The sequence below is a fragment of the Epinephelus fuscoguttatus genome, linkage group LG22 (assembly GCF_011397635.1).
Source record: "Epinephelus fuscoguttatus linkage group LG22, E.fuscoguttatus.final_Chr_v1".
Classification (NCBI taxonomy): Eukaryota; Metazoa; Chordata; class Actinopteri; order Perciformes; family Serranidae; genus Epinephelus; species Epinephelus fuscoguttatus.
In genome coordinates this window covers 13,584,718-13,609,400 of record NC_064773.1, presented here as the reverse complement: position 1 = coordinate 13,609,400, position 24,683 = coordinate 13,584,718, and the positions used below count along the sequence as shown (strand labels likewise).

General features: G+C 42.7%; 1 protein-coding gene across 1 annotated transcript in view; it reads left to right on the top strand.

The window, feature by feature from the left end:
* snd1 (staphylococcal nuclease and tudor domain containing 1) overlaps positions 1–24,683 on the top strand; it is a 271,331-nt gene that overhangs the window by 49,594 nt on the left and 197,054 nt on the right. Inside the window, exons 12-14 of the mRNA XM_049567171.1 lie at positions 13,816–13,916; positions 19,239–19,349; positions 20,925–20,997. Coding sequence (XP_049423128.1) covers positions 13,816–13,916; positions 19,239–19,349; positions 20,925–20,997 — 285 coding nt within the window. The remainder of the gene's footprint in view (positions 1–13,815; positions 13,917–19,238; positions 19,350–20,924; positions 20,998–24,683) is intronic.

Genomic DNA, 24,683 nt, shown 5'->3' with positions numbered 1-24,683 from the left:
AATGGGTTAGGTACACTTATAGCTGTTTCCACCGAGCAGTCCATTTCAGTGCAGTTAGTTACACATTAGAGTGTTTGTTTTTGCGTTTCCATTGTCAAAAGTTGTGGATGGTATAAATGCAACTGTTCCATTCTGTCTCCCTTTCTTTTTGTTACCCCTCTGTTGAAATACCTAGCACACTGTAGTCCATTGATTGGTCAAGAGAGGCTCGACTCGGCTGTATTTCTTTCTTCCTGCCTGCAGCCCTCTCTCAAACAAAGCCTGTCTCCTTCTAATTAAAAGCCACACTTAGAGGAAAGAATACAAAACACTTAATGTCCTTCATTGTGTCTGTTTATTGAATCATATTTCCTGTGTTGTGTTAGATATGATGCAGTGACGTGGTTGACATAACTATTGCTATCCAGTAACAACCCTGCTACATTTAGGAGTACTGTCTGCTGTAGAAACACTTCTAGGGTTTAGGTACATGTCCCTTTGGGCTACTAAGGTTGCTTTACTCAAAGTGTTTGGTGGTAATTCAAATTGTCATGTACGAGTACTGATCTGTAACCAGCTCTGTCCAGTTTCCCAACTTTGCCTTGCGTTTCAAAACAAAGTTTTCAGCCACACAGTAGATTGTTTCAGTCCCCTCTGTAAATCAGTAAAATGACGCCTACATTGTTGTCATTGAATGTACAGTGGCAGTAATGGCACAGGGAGAGGAGGCGGCTGTTGCTCACAGGCACGCCTAGAGCTGTTGTCCACTGCCTGAGTTGAATGATGGTTTATGTTTTTCCAAATAGCTAACTCTTAACACTTGTCAGACTGAGAGGGGCCGCATTATAATGGGAACTGTGCCGGAGAAAGATTGGAATCTTTCTTTGCAAAAACATGGAAATGCAGTTGAAAGGGCAGACTGATGGAAAACTTTGTCAAAATGGCGCATTTATGCACAGTCACAGTGACAAAATGACTTCCCGAGTCAGAAGTTATCTCATAAATTCAATATTGTTTTGCAGCTGACTTCCAAGCAACAGATTCCGGAGCTTATACCTCCACAAATCAATTCTCAGCGTATTTTTTAAAATCTCAACTCGTGTTTTTCTGTTGAGCTGAGAATGTACCAAACAAATGCACAGATTTCAGGGGTCCAAACCGACAGCACCTAGACAATAGATGGAACAAACACTCCCATCTCACACACTTTTACAAGTGCGCGGAGTAAAAAGGAACAAAACATTTGCAGTACAGCCTGATAAACACAAAAACACGCACCCACTCAAAGCCAAAAAGCCAAGAGAGTTCCTTTTGGCATTCAGTACAGGAGTGAGATTCATATCCCTGTCCCAGCCTCTCATCACAGTCATTTTAATCATCCTCATTAATGTTTTTTTAATGACAGAAAATTCAGCCGTGAGCTGGCTTTTGACGAGTGAAGCGAGAATAATGATTCTGCTGTTTATTTGTGGCGTTTGTGTTGGGGGGATAATGAGTGTGCGCGCGATGGGGATAGGGTGACTATAGCCTTGTCAAGGTGTAAAAATACTCTGCAAAGTATGCCATTAGCATGAGGATAAAATGTGTGTGCAGCTCAGGAGTGTAAACGACCAGATTGGGCTTGTTTGTAGAAATGGATGTCCGCATTAAAATACGGTGGCTTGTGTGTGTCTATGTGGTGTGCATGCATGTAAATAAAGTCGTAATACATCTACATGGGCATTTAGAGCCAGAAACAACATGCATGCAAACCCACACCGGTCTACTGTGGCTATTAGCTGTTCATTCCTGCTGGCACTGATGGCATGCACCTCAAAGAGAGGGAACAATAAAAATGGAATAAAATAACTCAGTACACAATAACAATGCAGGCACTATGACGTGCAGCATGTCTACTCCCTACCTTAACATGGTTTATGTGTTAAAAATGCCGGCACACACGCACACAACACAGAAACGTTGCTGAGATCAGTCCGTGCAGTTTTTACACCCGGTTTGATTTCACAGTATTGCTTGTTTAGACTCTAGGGTGTTTCAAAAGTCAGCTCAGCTAAAATGTTCCTTTCTAAGACTCAGGCAAATTGTTGTTTGTGGTGTTTATCAGAGAGGAAAGTATGCATGATTGTGTATGTGTCAAAAGGAGTTAGTGTTGTAAGGGCAATAAAAGTATGCATGTTTTCTTTTAGGTTTTTTTTTTTTTTTACCAGAGTGAGTCAGTGGCTCTGTTTACAATCTGTATTTAAATGCATCCTGGATGATTCAATGACATGTGGACAGCTCTAAACGCAGGTGGGAGTGCAACCCCTTGAGATTTGAGGATGACTGAGGTCACATTTGAAGGTGGTGGTCATCTGGGTAGTGTTTGTTCTCAGGGGGGAAAGAACAGAAGTCACGGTTCAGTTCATACCAGGTTTAGGAGTCAGTGTGAGTCGGTGCAAGTTTAGCACAGCAGAAAAAGAACAACATGAGGAAATGTTTCTTTTTATTTATTTTGCGCAGAAAGTACTGCAAGTGTCAAAAACAGACAGCATTGTCTTGATGTAGACTGAGGTAACGTTTTGCCCACTGACAACTTTGTGAAACAGTTTTCATCATAAAAATCAGGAACATTTCAAACACTTCTGTATTCCACTGTATGAACGTTATCCAGAAGGCAGCTGAAAAATGTCGCTTGTGATATGAAATTGAGGATACCAAAATGAGTAGAATAATAAAAAATAAAACGTCTGCATTAGTAGGAGCATTTAATTTCGTTCTGCCTTGGCACCCAAACATTTATCATCCTGTTCATTGGCACATCTGGTTGATGCTATGGAATGTGCGTTAGCATGTTAGATGTTTCCATTCACGGACCCAACAACTAGGCCTGTCTCGATAATTATGGGTGGACTTGACCTCGATGTTTTTGCTGACCTTGATATTGCTCGTTTTGTTTACATGCATGTTTGTTTATGTATGAATGTCACAAACATTTTAGCCAACATGATAGCTAGCATAAACAGCAGGGTTTTCCATCTACTATCAGACATTGGCACAGCGCTCCCGCCTACTAATGCAAGTAAGAAGAAAAATAAAACGACACATCAAGGATGACTCGTGTAGCTTACCGGTAGCCTGCAGCAGCACTTTTAAGCTGGAAGAGACAGTCATGATAGTCGTTATTTGCCAACCTCAGGAAACAAGCCAAAAAATCAGTTGTTTGTAGTTTTACCCTCCAACAATGTCATGGATTATAGAGGTAACTATTATGTTCCAGGAGCTTTGCTGAGCTGGTCTATTCGTCCTAAGAGGCATCTTGGTTTTGTTTGTTGGCCAAATTTTCTTTAGTCTCAAACTGAGTGATTTTGGGCTACTCCTACAAAAGTGCTATAGATTTATAGATACTTTCTTGTATATATTAACAAATATTTCTTATTGTTCATATTCCAATTCCAGTTTCTGAATATTGTTAAGAATTAAAAGTTCATTATCACAGTGTTAATTATCATGAAATCTGTGGCATAAAATAGTTTCAAAATGACAATTTCGTTTATTGTAATTATTTCTGGGACAAGCTTTCTCCAACAAAAGTAGTTATCATTACAGGCCTACCTTCAACGGTGAAGCAACACCAATACACTGTTCTTGTACACTTGCTCTCACTTGCTGTTGTAGCTGACCAGAAATCTGCGGGCAGGTCTTCCAGCTCCACTGTTTCATTTATGCTTGCCACATTGTGACTGCCATGCATGCCAATCCATTCGTTGGTATTAATCCCAGCATCTGTTGCTAACAGCATACAGCTAAAAGTTTTCAGGTGGTGCTGCATGCACCAAACTGTGACCCCAGTACTGTGACAGTGTGCTACTAATCCACATGCACAGTGGTGTGATTTCACATGGAACCTTTTCAGTGTTGTTATATCTGAAGAGCAAACAAACCCCCAAAGTACCATCCGCGAACTACCATCTACTCTCTCTCTGACTCTGTTATCCAGAGGCTTTGTTTTTTATCTTGACACGGCTTTCCTCTTTAGATCTCCTTAGATGTGGTGTCATACTTTCATTCTCCATCACTCGGCTACATTTATATGTAGAGTATATGCCACTGTATTTCTGTACATTTTATTAGTATTGAAGTTGGGTCTCCCGAGGGTGTGCTTAAAGGCTCTCAGAAGTGAGTTAGGTTTAAGTGGAGAGCTCGTGCCCATTTGCCGGCAGTACAGCCTCCTCCTTCCTCAATGTGTAAAATCAATAACGGAAGAGCTTTGGAACGTTGCTTCCCTCCCATTCCTTTATTGTTGCTAAGACACAAGGCTAAAGCTCTGAATTAAACCTTCTGTCACAGTGTATCATGCTTTTAAAAAAAATAATTAGAGGCCCTAAAATACAGCAGGTTTCTGAAGGTACAAGTACACCCTTCAGCTGCCTCGCCAGCAAGGAAGAATTATTTTGGATGGAATGATTACAGGCTCTCTATGGGTGGATGTTTATTTGCGAGTACAATACTTAACCCTCAAGGTTTTAATGTGAATCTGTGCTACCTTGGCCTACTTGAGTTGTCAAGTTGGATGCAGGTAGGTACACAAGAGTACAGATGCATGTTGCACTCCAACAAGGAGAGGAGTTTAGTCGACCCACTTACTGTCATCCTGTCTCTGAACACTAAGCTCTATAGAGACAGATTTGGAGCAGTAAGCATTAGTAGAAGACTCTAAGACCACTGCTTTCCTTGAAATTCTGCTCCAGAGAGCTCCTCTTTTTATCCTTTTTTTTCTCCCTTTCCGACACAAACCGAGACAAAAGATTTTACCTCAACAGTGGGGTAATTGGGCTTTGACCGGGTGGATTTAAAAGTGAATACTCAGTCTGGTCCAGGTCTTGCCTGAAAGAGAAGAAGGGGAAGAGGACTTGGGTCGCATACAGAGGTGTGACTGCAGATCCAATGTCAGATCACAGAAGGTGTAACTTGGCGTCATTAAGCTCAAACTGGACTTGACCAAAGCTAATCGTGCCGTCCAGTCACAAGGTTGAGTTATCAGATTGACCCAAAGGTATTCTCCCTGACAGCATTTCATTTCAAAGCTCAGAGACCGCAAGAGTGCAATGCATTGCATGAATTGGGAAACAAGCAGATTTTCCCCTGACTAAACCTTCCAGGACGTGACTAAGCATTAACTACGAGTCTCAGTGTGCTGAGCAAAAGCTCAAAGCCCTAATGCCACCACTCCGCTTTAGGGGAATAAAGCTACATTAAATGCTTTTTTTTTTCTATTAAACCCCCCATTCCTCATCTCTATAAGGAGAGTATGGTGCTTTTGATCTTTTATAAAGCATATCTAATATCCATATTCAAAAGACTGCCTCCTTTTTCTTTTTGCCAAGCAGAGTCTATATTTGATAACTCTCAAAGGCTGAAAGAAATTGGTGCAATACCTGGTCTGGTCTTTGAAAGAGGACTTTACAGCAGGTGGTGATGAAATCTTGTCTTGTTCACAGCAGCAACTCCAACAGCCATTAGGGATGGGAATGTCTAGGCACCTGATCCAATTCGATTACAATTCAGAGGGCTGCAATGTGATTATAAAACAGTTATCAATGCATCTTGATGCATCAAAACTTTTGATTTCTAAGCATGATTTATTTTTCTCACTTTGTGACTACTTGCTACTTTTAAAACAAAGCTTATTTGTAATGATAGATGAGTTACTGTGATGCAGTTCAGGGTGGCTCCCTGAAAGGTGGAGATTTGAAACATCAGTCTGAGATCCCTCAATCAAGTGAGATTCTTCAAGTTCAGTTAAGGCATAAAGCTTGTTTACTGTTCTGAATTGATTCTTTTTGTAAAATAATTCCATACTAGCCGAAATTTAGCCTGGAAATCCAGAGTCTGGCCCTCACCAATACACCCTTCCTACCCAAGGGGCGGCACTAACTGAGGCATCTCAGATGCCGCTGCACGCAATTGGATAGCACAATGGCCAATCGGAGCAAAAAACAAAGTGATGTATTTATTGCACTAAGCCCCATTGGTTTGTCGAACAGTGGGGCTAACTGATACATTATGCTTTTGTCGTATCCCGTCTACAAAACAGCAAAAATGCCCTTCCTGGAAAAGAAGGCTTCTAGGGCAGTCTTCTGTTCCTCTCTTAAGGAAAAAGATAGGTGTAGTTGGCTTAGCGTTTCTTCCAAAGCTAAATTGAATGGACATGGTCCTTCGGCAGCTGCCATCTTGGCTGTTTACTTTTCAACTCCTATGGTGCAGTGCTGCCCTCATCATGTTAGGCCTGCCCAGAGCCCGCCTCTGTCAGACTGATCTGGTTGGTCCAATGGCGATTAACCGGGCTCTGCTCATCGGGGCCAGAGACCCTTGCAGAGCAAATTCGAATTTGCTAGGGGCGGGGCAGAAATTGGTATTGTAACTGTAATCTCCCTCATCGAATAATTATCGAATCAGGATCTTGTGAATCCAAATTGAAATGATTCAGGAAATCAGTGGCGATACCCAGCCCTAGTGGAAGATTCATACTGAACAGCCAAATCTGATTCAACCGACAGAATTCTCAGTCAGGTACTGCTGTAATCCAGTGTGGCTCATGTTCAGGTCCCTTTTCCCTCCATAGAAGCCAAACTGCTTCCATACCCAAGCTGTTAAACCAGAGCACCCAGTGGAATTGTATCCATCTGCTTTTGCCAACACTCACCCATTGTAGGATATTTATGCCGGCGTAATGTCCAGTGATTGTTTACTGTAATATTTCACCGGAAATAGTATGCAATTTGCGTACTATTGGTTTCATACTAAGGTTTTGGACATTTTAAAAAATCTCACATTGGCTACTGTTATTGTTACTGTAATTAATCCGATAGCACGTTACAGCCTTCTGCCTGTATGAGAGTAACAAAATGAGGGGGATGCAGAGTGCCCTGCTGTGTTATGTCTCAAGCTGTGTAGGTCTGGGGAAAGCGGAGACGCCAAGTGGGTCAGGCCCAGGGTTTTTGAGATGTAACCGAGTGAGTATACCACGAGTGAGTTGTTTAATGCTTGTTTGTTAATGTTACTGCTCTGTTAACATTAGTCTCTGGTAGATGTTGTAGAGAGTATTCAAAATATGCCCCACGTGTGTCTTGCAAATGTAGTTATTTTGACGTTAAAGTAAAACATGCTTAGTCTAGCATGTCTGTGCTGTTGATTGTCCAGGTGCTGCATTGTTCTTGCAGTTGTGACATAAGATCTTAAAAAGTTAATCATCGCCTGGGGTAATTAAAACGATAGATAGGATTTTGTTTTGACATTAGGTTGATAAGTGGGGCTATCACAGAGTAAGTCAGTCTACCTCATGGGATAAAAGGCAACCATCCCTTCAAGGTTAGCTAAAGGTGCACTGAGGCATTTTCCTTTTTCTCCTTTCTCTCTGTCACTCTACGTCTGTCTGTCTGTCTGTCTGTCTGTCTGTCTCCCCCCCGTCTCATATATATCCCCACCCCCATTGAAATGGCAGCGCTTGCATGGTGACATAATCCCAAAAAGCTCGATTGGGCTAACTTTATAAGTAGTGCTTCTTGTGCGCCTGGGTCTCAGCCTCAGCAGAAAAAAAAAGTGCAGTGGAAATGTTGCATTAAGCCACTTATCAGGGTTGAGCACATTCGGATAATCCTGCGTGCTCAAAGTGGCTCCTGTTATGCAGCTGCTTGTGTAGTACTGTTAGCGCCAGAGTTTTCCCCTCTTATTGGTGTGCATGTGAGTGCGTGCATGCACTGAGAACGCCGGGTGTGCGACTCCGTATTTGATGTGGTGTGTATTTGTGAGAGTGAGACTTTCTCGAAGGGGGCGGGGGCTTCAGGTGTGTGTGTGTGTTCAAGGAGATGCAAAGCGTCGTAGACCTGGGCGTCACCAGGTCTCATGGCTGAAAATCCAGATGGGGGCTCCCTCGTGTTCCTCCTCTCCTCTTTTCTTCTTGTGCTGCCCCTGCCTTAGGTCTTTCCTTCCAGCACAGCTCTCTTCATTAAACGATAGCCGGCTGCAATTACAGCCTGCTAAATACACCGCGCCAACTTAAGCACCTCTGTTTCACTTTCTTGCCTTTCTTTGCCTCTTCAAGGCTTTAAGTTGTCCCCAGATCGTTTTATTTGAACCCACTGTGATTGGCTATTATCCGGTGTGCAGTGTGTGAGGCTGCTGCAACACCTGTGTGTATGCCTGCATGTCTAATGTCCCATTTTCACTGCTTCACTCTTTGATAGGACCACTTGAACTGTGATCATATACACCGAGAACCTAAAACCTCCTACACTTCACTAATAAAAGCAGCCTTGTATTCCTGTCTGGAAAGCCACTCATGCTGAGCCCAAGCGGGGCTATGATTACGGTTGCGCACGATACGGCACGGCAGAAGTGTCTGCACCTTATTACGAGTCACCATGATTTGTCCATGAAGGTCTTGTCAATTAAGATCCCATCAAATGAAACTCATTTCAGCGAACAGGGGAGTTTTGTTGCTTTAGGAAAAAGATCTGCTTAATATTAGTTGTAACTTCTGCTTGCATACTTTTTGGTATGTGCAAAAAACACCAACAGACACTTTTTTTTTTATTCTTCAAACACACCAAATCCCATTATACGTACAAACATGGCTCCTTTGGCAGAGTAAACCGAGTCTCCCCATGCCGCTTGTCGCCTCAGCAGAACAAAAAACATTTCGTCTCACACTTGTCCTGCTGTCCTTGTCCTTATCACTCCCCCACTTTCTAATCCACCCACTGCCTCTCCCCCTTCGTCTCACTCTCCTCTGGGGGGGTTCTTATAGATAGCTCTGCCTTATCGGGAGATCGGTTAGATGGCCCGTGGAGAATGGGCCTGGAACTCCTCTAATCTAACATTGCTTGGTCGAAGTTTATAATCTGTCATCACCTTGCTTAATGGGGAACCACTGGATTCACAGCTTATGGCATCAGGCATTATATTCTGCTTGTGTGTTTCAATCTGCTTCTCAAATCTCTTTTTTGTGTTCTCATTTTCCTGTTTAATTTCATCTCATTTTATCCTCTCGCCAACTTGAATTCTTTCTGTTTTTCATTGCTTTCTTTGTCCCCTTAGTCTTCAATTACCCAGCCGGCAATGCCTAGCCATTAAACACAAATGTAACCAACAACAACGCAAATGTTTTCTCCCCCTTTCACTTGAATGGCTTCACTTTTCAGTGAAGCTGAATAGAAGTGAAACTCTGTTATGTTTGAGCCACGAGGAAATGAAGTGCTTTGGATGTGGGAGTGAGGATGAAATCATTTCCTTCAAGACAATAAGAACGGGTTCTTTGCATGGTTACAAAATAAATGAAATTGGGGGTGTTTTAAAAGCGAGGATATTGCATTATATTCTACGGCTGAGAGGACCGCAAACCAATTCTGTTGCTGATAATATGACAGTAAGTCAGAATATGAGTGCTATTAATGTACATTACGGTGCAAGGGGGTGTTTATTTTTGAACTGGTGATAAAACCGGGATAAAGTTGTCTCATAAAGGTTAAATAAAATTTGCCAATCATAACGTAGCACTAGGCCGGCTCAGACCAGGGTCCGACACCAACACAGCTGTGCTCCATTGACTCTAATGTAATCGTTTCAGATTTCCTTCATTTTCAGGCTGGTTGTGTGGATTTGGAGCTAAATGTTGTGCCTGGGGCACATCGTATATTAATGATACTCGTTACCTGGAGAGGTTGGACAAAGATATACGTTTCTTCCCTGTTCCAAAACCAAAATCAAACCCTGAAAAGTGTAGGGTTAGCTAGCTAGCTACTGAAGCTACTGAAGACATAGCCTACTGAATCTATACACATGCTGCTTTTGTTTTGTAATGATTATAACAGTGAAACAAAGACCAGTGAAGGGAAGCAGGGAAACTTTGCTGATATTCAACCAGCTCTGTGTCATTACACTGTATGCAGATGAACGTTGATTTGAAGCCAAACACCGTTCATCTGCACACACTGCGATGCCACACAGCTGGTTCAATATCAGTAGAGTTTCCCTTTATATTCATTGTCTTGTGTGGCGATCAGCAGTGATGTGGTGGTTCACTTTTACACTGTGATCTGTAGCCTATAGTTCGGCTTTAGCTTCTAACTATCTTTGTCTTTTTAACCTGTTGTTGCTGCTGAGTCAGTTTGACATCCTGGATATATCCTTCAAACACAGACTGTAGACCCCTCTGTCTGCTTCTCTCTGGAATCACTCTTTCATTTTTCCAAACATATGATAATATTTCTTCAGGGAGTGCAGTTAGTTACAGTGTGGGCTCCATGCCTACTCTGACGCTTGTCGAACCATCACAAAGGGGCGGGGCTTAGCGAGAGGTCATTTAAGGATTGCTGGATTTGCATTACAGCGTTACCCACTGAGAAAAGTAACTTTTAATAGTTTTTTTTTTTGCGTTACCTCCTGTAGCCCACCTCCTGTAGTTTCAGCTGTCAGATGTGTGAAACTTCACTACCTTTGTACGTATCGAATATGTGAACAAAACAAGCTCACTAAAGGAAAGAAAATATTCTTACCTATTTTCCCTATTAAATAGAAAAATAAACCACACACCAATCTTAAATGTGTCTCTTTCACCAAACAAGGACCAGTATTAGCTCAGGGTGTGAACCACAGGGAGCCGAGAGGATCTTGGCTCCTTTAAATAGGACATGAGCTTCCCTGAAAACATGATTTGTGAAATCCTGGGGGGGTCTCTGAAATACTGACAATATGCTGTTTTTGCCATGGATTTCTTTTTTTTTTGTATCTTCATCATCATGGATTATGCGTAAAAATTAGACTAGTGTTAATGTATGATTCATGCATGACAGTGATTCATCACTAATTCAATTTGACAAAGGTACCGCCATGCATGCTATTCTTGCCATCACCATGGAAGTGTGGCGGCGCAATGTCATGAACTTCACACTTTAACAAGGAGATTAGAGAAAAACAAACTTTTTTCGCCCCACCTTATTTTTTCATTTTTCTGTTTTGTACGCAGCGTACAGATATGTCAAAATGAGAAGCTTGAAGAATCAGTGCTCATAATATTTGTGTGTATATAGGCTGTTATGCTGTTTGGCCTATCTGTGTCTTCTGGCATTAAACTATGTGATATATTCCATCACTCTGCTGAGTGTACTGACCCCTGTTGAAGTTGGCCATATTGTATCTGCTGTGATGTTTGGTTTTGATACTTGTATGGATGTTCGACGTAATTAACTGATTTTATATATCAGAAGTGTTGACAGAAAGCCAGAAGGTCTGCATGTTTGCAACTATCAATGTTTCTTTGCAATAAGTCCCAACAACACTAAACCCCTGCGCTTGCCTGACAAGGACTAAATACGCAAACCCACTGTTTTTAAATATTCCATTCCCGCCCACGTAAAGGAGTACTGTTTGCGGTGGAAACCCCAGGGTCCAGGTAACATGTCTTGTTCTGCCATTCAGGCATTTCCTTCTTTTTGGCGCCCTCTTTGGCAGAACAGGTAGTCACATCGACAGGAAGTCCTACCAAAAGGAGGTTCTATCCACAGGAAGTTATAAAGCCTAGGTAGGCCTCAGGCCTCAGTGGGTCCGTCCCAAGTCTCTTATTTTTATAGTGCTACTGCCAGCTCTTCGCTTGAACCGGAAGTCGTTCGAGGTCTGCCATCTTCTAGGCCATCCCAAGTCTCTTATTTGTGCAGCGAGGAGCTAGAGCTAGGAGCTAGCAGCAAGCTTTAAGCAGCTACGAGCTAGGATGGTCGAGAGCTTCATATCCGGAAGAGTTTTTCAGCTGAATGCCATGACGTATAAATACCCGCCCTCTACATCTGGCACATTTGAACGAGATGGCGGAGAAAAAGTACAAGAGTAAGTGCCCGTTACATGCATTCTTTGCAATGAATCGCTGTAATTCACGTACCTACTTCCAAGAGGAATGATATTTCATCACAGTGACAGTGGAATAGCAGGGCTACAGACCGTTCTGTAATTGCAGAAACTTTGACAAATGACTCACTAACAATGGTAATACATGCAAAAGTGTGTGACCAGAGTCATGACGGCGGGGGGTGGGGGCAACAATTTTGGTCAGCGAATATAATGAGACTTGGGATGTACCCATCGTAACGCCAGACGCTGGCTGCTTTACGGAACAGATCCAGCGGTGCCGCCGTCATCAGGAATGGATGTCGCTTCACGTGACGCTTCAGTGGAAAGGACGTCTCATGTCTCTTAAACTGACAATGCTCACTCAACGCTCCTAGCGCTAGCTCCTTGCATTTTTTCCTAGGTGGGAGGGGCTAAACAGCTAGCAAAGTCGGCTAGGTAAGATAACTAGCAGTAATTTAAGAGACTTGGGACGGACCCAGTATCATACCATTCCAGCAATTAGAGGGTTGTCTTCTGCGATCTTTTGTTTTGCCTCAGAAAGGATTGACTGTAAGAGGTCATTGTTGAAGGAAGTGGATTTAGAATTTGTTTGTAACCATGTGTTAAATTCAACAATGTTGATTTGTCACTGTTAAGCATTTAGCTCTCACGCTGTGAACCACTTAATATATATTGTGACAATAATCCTCCTGTGGTATCTCTGAGTTTCCTTTTTGGTTTATTCTCTAAATTGTCTAAACTATGATTTCACCATGCTAACAGCGATAATGCTAAAGGTGCTAATACTAACACTTCTAATGCTAAGGATGCTAATGTTAACACTGTTTATGTTAACCAAGCTAATGCTAGCAATTTTCATGCTAATTATGCTAATGCTAATTATGCTAAGATAACCATGCCTGTGCAGATGCCTTCCCTTTGTACAGACCTTTCAGTAATTACAATATATTTAATGTTATTTCAGTTTTACCCCGTATTCGCAAAGTTGAGTCTGCAATAATTAAAGGAGCTTGAATGCTACATCCTGACTCTGATGTCTCTGTCTTCTGATGAATTAGCCAAATGGCCATGGCAAACAGTTCATTGTCCTGTCTATTGATTCTGTTTCTATGGGTGCAGTCTACCATGGTCTCCAATAACCATAATCCATCTCCTGGTATCCTTTTTTTATTGTCCGTCTGCTCTTGAAAAGCACACAGCTGAACAATACATTACAGCACATCCACTCTGCCTCAACAGAAGCCTCTTCTCTTCCCTCACTCACGTCACCATGTTCTCATCCTGTCCATTTAATGACAGCCCACGTTGTTCCGTGTCCTGGTTGGCGTCTCTTTCATGTCCCTGTAATAGGCCTGTCTGCTTTGTCTCTGTTTGACTTGTGTGTACGCTGTGATACTGCGATGCAGCCAGATTCCTACTTTTTTTCCCCCCTTCTCCCATCACACTTGTCTGACACGGTTGACACGTAGCTCTTAAACTGCCGATTGTGTGTAGAGGTACGGCTTCATCTGGGCCACAAAGCAGGCTTTCCCCGTCACATGCCTGCGGACGCGCATGCGCACAGCTGAGTGACAAAATTGTATCTTCAGGGTGGGTGGATTGGAGTCCATCCCCAGGGAGCTCTGTGTTTTGAGAACACAGTGTAGGGTCATTTGGGTTCCATCACTGTTCCCTCTGTGTGTGTGTGTATGCGCGCGCGCTTGTGTGTGTGTATTGTCCCAAACACCCACAGTGTGTTAATACGGCTCCCCGGGGAGATCTACAGTGCTGCCTGATGTGATTCACGCTGACTGGGGGTGACCTTGAGAAGTGGGACAAACACACAGACCCACTCACACACACAAACACACACAGACACACACAAGTCAGAACACTCCCCACACTAATTATTACCATAACTGGTGTTGCTTTCAGTTTGTCTCTGTGTTTTTGACCTCTTCTCTTGCTTTGCCCCTTCAGGTCAACGTGACAGTCGACTACATCAGAGCAGCTACCGGTCCAGGAGAAAGCACACCTGCATTCTCAGAACGCACCTGTGCTACAGTCACAATTGGCGGCATGTGAGTAACACATTGCACCACACTGAATGGTCTGATTTGGTTTCAGTCTGCAGGGCAATACGATGGTATGCACCATGTGACAGTAGGAATGTGTCCACTGGTAGAGATTTGACTTCACTAGGTCACTGTCCTTGTTTGGGGGGAAAAGGGGAGGTACGCTGCAGAATCTGGAGCGAGCTTCAGTGTTTTTTCCTGTCTGGTTAATTGCACAACCTTGAGTCACATTTCAGTTGAAGTATTTTGAGGTCAACATGGCATTTAACTGCTTTGATTCTAAGAGCCCATCTATGCTCAAGAACACAGACAGCTAATGGATGTAAACAGAGCAGTAACACAGGAGATCGTGAGGGCAGAGAAGCGCAGTTCAAGTGAGATACCACTGTAGGAGACACCGAAGAACAAATGGGTAATAACATGAAAAGAATTCTCCACGTTGCAATGTATTTAATGGCCTCACAATCCACTGCCGTCTACAACCCTGCCTCTGTTAAAAGGTACAGTACAGGCCAAAAGTTTGGACACACCTTCTCATTCAATGCGTTTTCTTTATTTTCATGACTATTTACATTGTAGATTCTCACTGAAGGCATCAAAACTATGAATGAACACATGTGGAGTTATGTACTTAACAAAAAAAGGTGAAATAACTGAAAACATGTTTTATATTCTAGTTTCTTCAAAATAGCCACTCTTTGCTCTGATTACTGCTTTGCACACTCTTGGCATTCTCTCCATGAGCTTCAAGAGGTAGTCACCTGAAATGGTTTCCACTTCACAGGTGTGCCTTATCAGGGTTAATTAGTGGAATTTCTTGCTTTATCAGTGGGGTTGGGACCATCAGTTGTGTTGTGCAGAAGTCAGGTTAATACACAGCCGACAGCCCTATTGGACAACTGTTAAAATTCATATTATGGCAAGAACCAATCAGCTAACTAAAGAAAAATGAGTGGCAATCATTACTTTAAGAAATGAAGGTCAGTCAGTCCGGAAAATTGCAAAAACTTTAAATGTGTCCCCAAGTGGAGTCGCAAAAACCATCCAGCGCTACAACGAAGCAAGGACCGACCCAGGAAAGGAAGACCAAGAGTCACCTCTGCTTCTGAGGATAAGTTCATCCGAGTCACCAGCCTCAGAAATGGCAAGTTAACAGCAGCTCAGATCAGAGAGCAGATGAATGCCACACAGAGTTCTAGCAGCAGACCCATCTCTAGAACAACTGTTAAGAGGAGACTGCGCCAATCAGGCCTTCATGGTCAAATAGCTGCTAGGAAACCACTGCTAAGGAGAGGCAACAAGCAGAAGAGATTTGTTTGGGCCAAGAAACACAAGGAATGGACATTAGACCAGTGGAAATCTGTGCTTTGGTCTGATGAGTCCAAATTTGAGATCTTTGGTTCCAACCGCCGTGTCTTTGTGAGACGCAGAAAAGGTGAACGGATGGATTCCACATGCCTGGTTCCCACTGTGAAGCATGGAGGAGGAGGGGTGGTGGTGTGGGGGTGTTTTGCTGGTGACACTGTTGGGGATTTATTCAAAATTGAAGGCACACTGAACCAGCATGGCTACCACAGCATCCTGCAGCGACATGCCATCCCATCCGGTTTGCGTTTAGTTGGACGATCATTTATTTTTCAACAGGACAATGACCCCAAACACACCTCCAGGCTGTGTAAGGACTATTTGACCAAGAAGGAGAGTGATGGAGTGCTGCGGCAGATGACCTGGCCTCCACAGTCACCGGACCTGAACCCAATGGAGATGGTTTGGGGTGAGCTGGACCGCAGAGTGAAGGCAAAGGGGCCAACAAGTGCTAAACACCTCTGGGAACTCCTTCAAGACTGTTGGAAAACCATTTCAGGTGACTACCTCTTGAAGCTCATGGAGAGAATGCCAAGAGTGTGCAAAGCAGTAATCGGAGCAAAGGGTGGCTATTTTGAAGAAACTAGAATATAAAACATGTTTTCAGTTATTTCACCTTTTTTTGTTAAGTACATAACTCCACATGTGTTCATTCATAGTTTTGATGCCTTCAGTGAGAATCTACAATGTAAATAGTCATGAAAATAAAGAAAACGCATTGAATGAGAAGGTGTGTCCAAACTTTTGGCCTGTACTGTACATTATTACAACCTCCTCCACCATCGTCTCGTTTGTTGTGTGTGAAATGTCTGACTCTGCCCTCAAATGCCATCCATAGGCTGTATCTATGTAATCGAAAAGGACGCATGAAAGTATGAGGGCAGTGACGCTTACAACGTTTGAAGTGGAAGTATCTATTTTTCGTACAAAAAGGGAGTATAAATGGGGCCCTAAGTCAATATGTAAGAGAAATCTCACCTTGATCAGCTTTATATCTGGCCCCTACAAGACCCCTGCCGACCAGACGGACATCAACCCAAGGGAATGGCCATCTCTTGAATATTCAAACGCCTGTAACGTGTTACACTTTAAGCTGCAGCGAATAGTAGGAATAGTTTGTCTTTTACTTTACTGTTTTCAGAAAAGAAAAGGTCAAATTCTCTGACTCCAGCTGCTGAAGTGTGAATATTTTCTGGTTTCTTAACTCCTTTATGACAGTAGACTTTATATCTTTGGGTAGCGGATGTTTGAGGACGTCACCTTTGACTATTTGACTTGGGGGACCAGGGTCTGTTTTGGTTAACACTTCCTTTTCGATGACCTCCAGTCACTTTTTCCTTTGCAATTCCTTGATTGTACGATATAAATCTGGAGACGTGGATTTTTAAGTCTTGTAAGTCGTACAACCAGTCACACAGCAGCTCTTCAGTATGTTGGCTTTTTGATGTCACAAGGAAAAATATCTTAATCAGATCAGGGCTGGATTCTCACGGGATCTCTAGGGATGGAAATCACCAGAGGATCCATGTTACGATATTATCACGATACTTAAGTAACATTACTATATTATTGCGATTTTTTTTTTTTTTTCTTCCAAAAAATATGCTGCAATATGCTGAGTATTGCAATGAAATATATTGGGATTTACTACCTTTTTTTTCTACTGTTAAATATGTCCCCATAAGAAAACTGTGTCAACTTGTGTTTTAGCTAATAAGACAAAGTTTTCAGTCTGTTCGTCTCATTTCAGCCATTTTTTATTTGCAGCAGCAAAATGTATCTAGTAGACTGAAAAAGCAGGTGATTATATTATGCTAGTAGGCTACCTAGAGTTTAATGTGTATTTGTAAGATTAACAATTTATATAATAAAAAAATCGATACTTGGCACTTTGTGATGATACGATATTGACACACAAAAATATTGCAATACTTTGCTGTATTGAAAAAAAATTTGTTTTGCTCTTAAACTCAAGTGTCGTCTCATTGAAGGCAGTGTTTTTTGTTTTTGTTTTTTTTTGTATGGAAGTACCAAAAAAAGATGAAGACAGTGTGATTATTTTTAACCGTATCTTTATTGAATTTACAGAACAATTACTGTATTGTGATTTATAATCATGTTCTAGGATATAAAATACTGAGATAGAAGATTTTGGCCGTATTGGCCAGCCCTAGTCTGTTCTGTTGTATTTGGGTTTATTCTCCTGTTGCTTGACTAAAACGTGCCTTTTATTTCTGTACTTGCAGCACACCCCAACCTTAAGCTGCCCGTAGCACTTAGTTACAAATAAACAGCCCTCACTGGCAGATCATACAGTATGTAATTTGTCCGTGTTAGGTACTTTACTAGCACATTTCATTTTATTACACCAGCTGTCTCCCTGTGTAAAACTCTAAAAGTTAGGTTCATCTGATGTAAGATGAAGCAGAATCATCATTTGTAAATGCTCAGAACTTGTAATCTCATGAATCTCAAAGTAACCTGAAAGTGCCTCTTTGTATTTTAATTTCCATGAGAAGGGTCGCCTTGGTGCAAGCAATTATTTTCCATCCACAAACGCTGCTTTGAGGAAGTCAGGTTTATCGGTTTGAAACATGTATTTTATACAGTACCACAGATACAAACGTTATTAAACTACTCCGAGGTTCAAATTTAATCACAGCTTGATAGAGGAGCTTTTTATGCCACGTGACTTGAAGTGAACCTTCAGAAGTTTTTTTTTTTCCTCTGTTTTTTTTTTTTTTTTTTTTTTTTAACTTTAGGTTTTCACAACCCGTTTCTGGCACTGCACAGTGTGTATAAGCCCCCCGACTCTAAAAGCGTACTGTTAGCGCTCTCTACCTCCTACGGGAGGTAAAAATACTGAAGCAGTGTACGTACTACTTCGATATTTTCGTCCTTTAGAAGTCACCAGAGTGCAGGAAACAGTCTCTCAAACTTTTGACAGACCATAGACAACATCAGTCCCTCTTCATCACCAAACCAACAACAGTCTTGTATCTGCGTGCATACACAGAGGTCAGGACCCGACCTTGTGACCAGCCAATTACAACCCAGCATTAGCCAACTGCACCAGCAGCTCTGCTCCACAGATAACAGTTGGCATATCCCCACACCCCACCCAGTGCATGCTGAGGTCAGGGGGCAGAGCGGTCAATGGGGCAAATGTTTTCAACCTTGCGCGACCTTGTCGTATGGCGCATTGAATTATTCACTATTTCTGTGCTCTAGTAACAGTCAGTACTCAGTAGCACATATTCTGTAGAAAAACAGGCTCTGCTTGAGACTTTGTTGGAGCCTGTTAAAGTTATTAGCCATGCTATACTCAAAGCTGTGTGGAGGTGATAAGGTTAAGAAGCTTGGGGCAGACAGGAAGTCCTCCTTGGATGATATCCCAAACCAAATGTGTCTAAATTTAGATGATAAAAAAAAAAATCTTGTTCTTCTCTCAGTCTTTTAAAATCAAATTAGCATGTGTTGATGTAAGTGTGGAAAAGGGTCAAGGAAAAAATGTTATTGGTGACAACAGGAGCTGCGATGCTGTCAGTTACCATGACTGCAACATGCAGAGAGACAAATGCACTCGCTGACACGAGTCCAGTTCTGAAGGGTTTACTTCCTGTCCCTTTATTTTCTGTCTCCCACACTTCACCCAGAACACTGATGTCCATGGGCTAGCCACTAAGTGCTGCATTAAGTACAACAATACTCCCCCCTTTCTGCCCTTCATGCTCTCCTCAGTACACCCGTAACGCAGCGAGGAAGCAGTTAGTCAAGTGTGCAATGTCAACATTTAAGTGACCTTTGTTCCTTTGCAGAGCCACCTTTGGGATTTGTCATGTCTTTTTTTTGTGTGTGTGTGTGTGTGTGTGGATGTAGCTCACTTAGAATTCTGTGTGAAGCCGAGAGGTTTTGCTTGTTGGTTTTTATTAAAGTAATCTCTCCGTCTCCTCTTTCCTCCAGCAACATAGCCGAGGCTCTGGTCAGTAAAGGCCTGGCCACAGTCATCAGATACAGACAGGATGACGACCAGCGCTCCTCCCACTACGACGAGCTGCTTGCCGCAGAGGCTCGGTGAGGAACGAGCACACTCTTCCACATATTTCCACATTCACTCCGTCCATCCCTCACCTGAGCTGACACACTAACTGCACACTTGACTCAATGGGTCTCTCAAATGTGTGCTCATTTTCATAAAGGCACTTTTTTCCCACCCTTCAAATAAAAACACACGCCACCATACTAATCTTCTCCACAAACCCCTTTTTCAAACAGACACACACTCGCGTGAGTTGTGCATGACCTTGGCAAATTTTGCTCTTGGGAAGAGAGAGAAAATTGAATGTGACCTTGAGGCTTTTATTTTCAAATTGCTTTTACATTTGCTGTTACGTCCGACATGGGACAAGTGAAGCGGTTATTATTTGTCAGAATTTATTCCAGCAGTGCCATCATCAGAAGTCACGGTCCAACACAGCTGCCAGTATGTTTCCTTTAGAAAACATGCTATGCTCTCACATACATACTTTTTTTTTAACATACATGCCTGTACACACACACGGCTTTCCAAGCGCTGGATGCTAAATCAGACGCTCTCTTTACACAGGCCCTATGAATATAATTACATGGAGGTGCAGTAGAGAGATTTAGTATGAGCTTTATTACTGTGCTATAGATTAAGATCTGCTGGCTGTAGGTAGAGCAGATGCAGCCACAGCCTCTTTTTATAGGACTAACTCTTTCACTCCCCTTTCCCTCATGCAGTGTTACTGCCCGCCCGCCTGCCCGCCCGCCCTCTTTTCCCTGCTCTCTCCCTCCTACCGCTTTCCGTTGTCTTTCGCACATTTTGTCCTTATTTCTCCACCTTTTCAATTTTGTCCTTCTCTGGCCTTGCTCTTCCCTTCTCCCATTTCTCTCCCTCTCTCCCCCCCTTCTCTCCTTCTCTTTCGCCGTCCCTGGCGGGGTCTTATTAGAGTTGATGAGAGGTTTCTGTCTATAGCCTGGGATTTATTTTTAGTTCCCACCGCACGAGGCCAACGGCCCACAGCCTCTCAAGAAACCTCCTCCAGGCTATTAAACGCACATATATACATGCTTGCATAAATGCACGCACTCCATCTTCCAGGCAAAACGGCCGGCCTCCCAGTGACCCATAGGTGGCATTATTCCACCCTGCAGCCGCAACCACACCGGTCATCTTCATCTCATTCGGCCCTCGGGGCTTTTTAAAGTGGCGATCACTAGCGCCGGTCATCATCACTAAAGCCCTCGCCGGCTCTAAAGAAGCAACCCCTGTCTCTCCATTTCTCCCCATCCCTCCATTCTAATAATAATTCCTCTTCCATTATAATGTCTCTGCCACCATTTCCACTTTTCATCTCAAGCATATAGATTATCTGCATGTAGGAGAAAAAAAAATCCTCCCTCCAGCGTTAGACATGATGGTATTTCAGTGAAAATAAACGGGTATGAATTAACATTCTACTTCACAACGCCACAATAGCTCTCTTTGTATCTACAGTGATTACTCAAAGAGCTCCCATTTCTCCAGGTCTGCAAAGCCTCCAGCCTCATGCTTGCTCAATGTATTACGATGGCGCTCGAGCCATGTTTGTGACTTGTGTGTGTTTGTGGTTTGACTGACCGTAGGGCCATCAAGAACGGGAAGGGGCTGCACAGCAAGAAGGAGGTTCCCATCCACAGAGTGGCTGATATCTCTGGGGTATGTGCCTTTTTTTTTTTTTTTTTTTTTTTTTTTGTGTATGCATGCCCAGGTTATTCTACACAAGAGGATGAAAGCTTTTCAATGACATATAATGGGATAAGCATCTCTCTGAATGCACAGATGTAATTCAGTGTTTTCAACCGTGGGCTCATCTAACTACTGTATAAAGCAAGGCATCTGTCTGTCTTTGTGTGTGACCTGCACATATCTCCAGAACATGTCATCCAATCTTTTTCACACTTGTCATGTGCATTGCTTGGGACCAAAGGTGGTGCAGTCTTGAATTTGGTGCAGTTTGGACATTAGACACATTCAGTATTGATAAACTTTCAACACAAAAGTGTACAGGCTCTGTGCAGCAGCATGGTTGGGGCTTTCGGCCTCTTTCGAAAAGCTATCAAGTCTCGCTGAGTGTATTTCACTGGTTTGTCTGAGTAGTGGCAACTTGGGTATAGTTTTCCTAGCATAACTAACTCATAAAACTAATCAAATAACCACCTGCAAACTACCCTCACTGATTAAATCCGTGCTCTACTTTATAACTGCCCTGGTGGTGACTGAGTCAAGCATCTTCACCTGCTTGTAAGTTTTATTAAAACATTATTAACTTATTACACTCATAACGTTCCCACTAGTTAATATCTCACCTAATTAAATCAGTGTTCTCCGTTGTTATGGTGGTCAAAGCAAGCAACGGGGGGCCTGTTTGGAAATGGATACATCCGCTTGGTGTATTTCACCTGAAGTGATTTGGGGGTCTTGCTTCACTTTGCATCCTTTCTCTTACCGGGAATGTTTGTAGGCTAGAAAGTAGGTAGAAAGGTAGATGCAGTACTTTTTTTTCTGTAGTAAGAATATTAACTGAGAGAGCTAAATTATTAATGAGTCCCTCACAAAGTCACATACACACAGTGACAGGGCTAACTGTTAGCATCATACGGCTAATGTTACCCAACACTTAACAAATTTGAAGATAGAGTTTAGCTGTTTTAGTGTTGGTGTGAGAATAGTGGTTCAGTGATGGATGCTAACCACTGCTGCGGGGCTTTTGCCCAAGCGGCAACATATGACGAGTAGAGATGAGATCACGTTGTGCTGTGTTAGCTTGTGCGAACTGCACAGAGAAAGGAGGAGGAGAGCGGCTCCCAGCACTGCGTCGAATGCCAGCAGCTGATTTTTGGCGATCAGTTGTTGCTGCCTCCTCCCATCCCACCCCTTACCTTCACTCATAGATTCTAATTCTTTGGGAAACACTGAATGCCCATAATAAAGAGCTCTGAACCCATGATGGCACTGCAACTATTTTTTGCAATTTTTATTTGTCCCTGTGATTTTACTGCAAAAAAAACCCCTATAAACATCGCAACATGCATCGCAGATTTTTTCTTTAGAAAACCTGCCATGAAATAGAGCATTTCAGGTCACTAAAATCCCCCAGAACAGCTTGTGAAACCCATAACTGACTGATTAATACCACACAGTAAAACTCATGCATTCAATTTTTTAGTTGAGGTGAAGAGTGAAAGAGAGTCCTTATCAGTATCATGAAATTTAATTATTATAATCAGTGAGTAAAATCTGAATCTGGATCATCATCATCATCTTGTTATCACTGTCCGAGGGCTGCCGTAGAATGGCAACAAGGTTGTCGGCCGAGCAACACTCGCTACCCGGTCCCTGGTTGCGGCGATTTGCGATGCTGGCCTGCTAGGAGTTAACTAGCAGCCAGTACAGTACAGTCATCTCTCGTCTAGCTAGCATTTAGCCGTGTTACTTATTGATCCATTAGAAAGAAAGCTAGCTGGACATGGGTTTTTCACTTGTTTCCAAACTTTGTCCGTCTGGCATTGTGCTCATGACTCAACTATCTCATGCCCAACTTAAAAAAACAAAAAAACCCCCAAACTTCTCGTAAGGACAAGCTCCAGTCCCTGATTGGCTGACTGACCAGTTTCGCAATACATGACGCATTTCCTGCCATAAAGCAGGTTTTTTCCGCGAAATTTCGACACCGGTGGCAGAAGCTCATTACAAAGATTGCAAAGCCACTAAGTAACCTGTGTAAACACTGATAGTCTGATTTTACTGTGGCCACTACCCTGTGCAACCCACATTATTTTCATGATGATATATTTATGAAAAAATGCTGTCTGTTGCCTCTCTAAGTGTTACACCGTTGAGGTGCATATATTTAAAGTGTTTTTTGTACGTTATTTTTTGGGTGCAATGAGTTAGAGTAGCAACATACTATTCATATCTAAACATCAGAATAAATCTAAAGCTGTTTTGGGCCCAGGTTTATTGCTCAGGACCCAAGGAAGGAGGCCCTCGGCCCCGTCCGAACAGGCCTGTGTTGAATGGGCACTGCACTAGTTTACACACAACCCCCATGGCACCCAAAGATTATCGATGCCCAGCAGGTACCGGCTTGTTCAACCTCGTCGTACCACCTCACACAGTAACTCTCAGAAGACGCTCTATAATCCTCGACTCACCCCTCCGTCCCTGATCCTCACAGCCGGTTTCCTCATCTTAAAGAAACTGAGCGGCCTCTAAAAATAATCAGCCCCATTAATAAAACCATCAGTGGTGCTTGGTCCTAGCTTGTTTACGTGTGCCCAGGGGCTTGATAGAGGCATCATTTGGCTAATGAAGCCTGATTGGGAGTGCTCACCAAATGAACATTAGTGCAGGGAACCCATAAAATCTCTCAGTAACGAGTAATGGGCGATGGGCGCACATAGATTTTGAACATGTGCTTTCATTCGCACGACCGTGGAAGCTGGTTTCTACATTAATCCCAGCGTTTCTTCTGTTCACCCCATGTTTGCTCTCTTCTTAAATCTGTATGTGTCCGTCCGTTCTTTTATTAATCATAGAGACACTCCTGAAAACTGTTTATTTCTAAAGCAACATTTTGCTTTTTCCACTTAAGGTTTCACAAGAGATGTAGCCCTACATGGCTACAGGCTGTCACACTGCTCTTCTATACCCAAGTGCAGTCTTCATTAGGTCGCTATAGGCTGCAGTGTTGTAGCTGTCCAGAGTTGTCAAACTGAGTGGCTGGGAGCAGAGCAGTGGAACGTGTACTGATGGCACTCACACAGACTTTGAATGCGGCTATATAGTGGTCATTGTCGCTTGGTCAGTACAGCTCTGTTGACTTTTTTTTTTTTTTTTAACATCTTGTTATTCTCATACCAGCCGAGAGGGAAATTGAGGTCAGTCAGTCAGGTGGTGCCTAAATCACCTTTTGGTACCAAGGTGAACTCAAACATACACATACTTTTCAGCATTTTTTTTTTTGTTTGGCCAACATGGAAAGGCCAATTTCTAGTTTATTTTGACCTTTGTCTCTGCCTGCTCCCTCTGTTGGCTCAGGGAATATATGGACAGCATTGTGTTTTCTTCTGATTAAGTCATTTTCAGCTGCTTTTTCCACCTGACAGTGAGGCCATGTTTACACCTGGCGTTAACATGCATCTTGGCTGATCTGATCAGAAGTGGACAGCTCTAAGTTCGTCCGTTCAAACCTGGCATTAAAATGAGTCTCCACATGGTTTTGAGTAACCACTTCTGACCTGATCTCACTTCCCTGCTCTAAAGGCAAATAAAGGCATAGATCATTTCTGTTTGCAAAGACCAAATGCATAGTTGTTTTGTTTTTTTAACTGGTGGGAGGC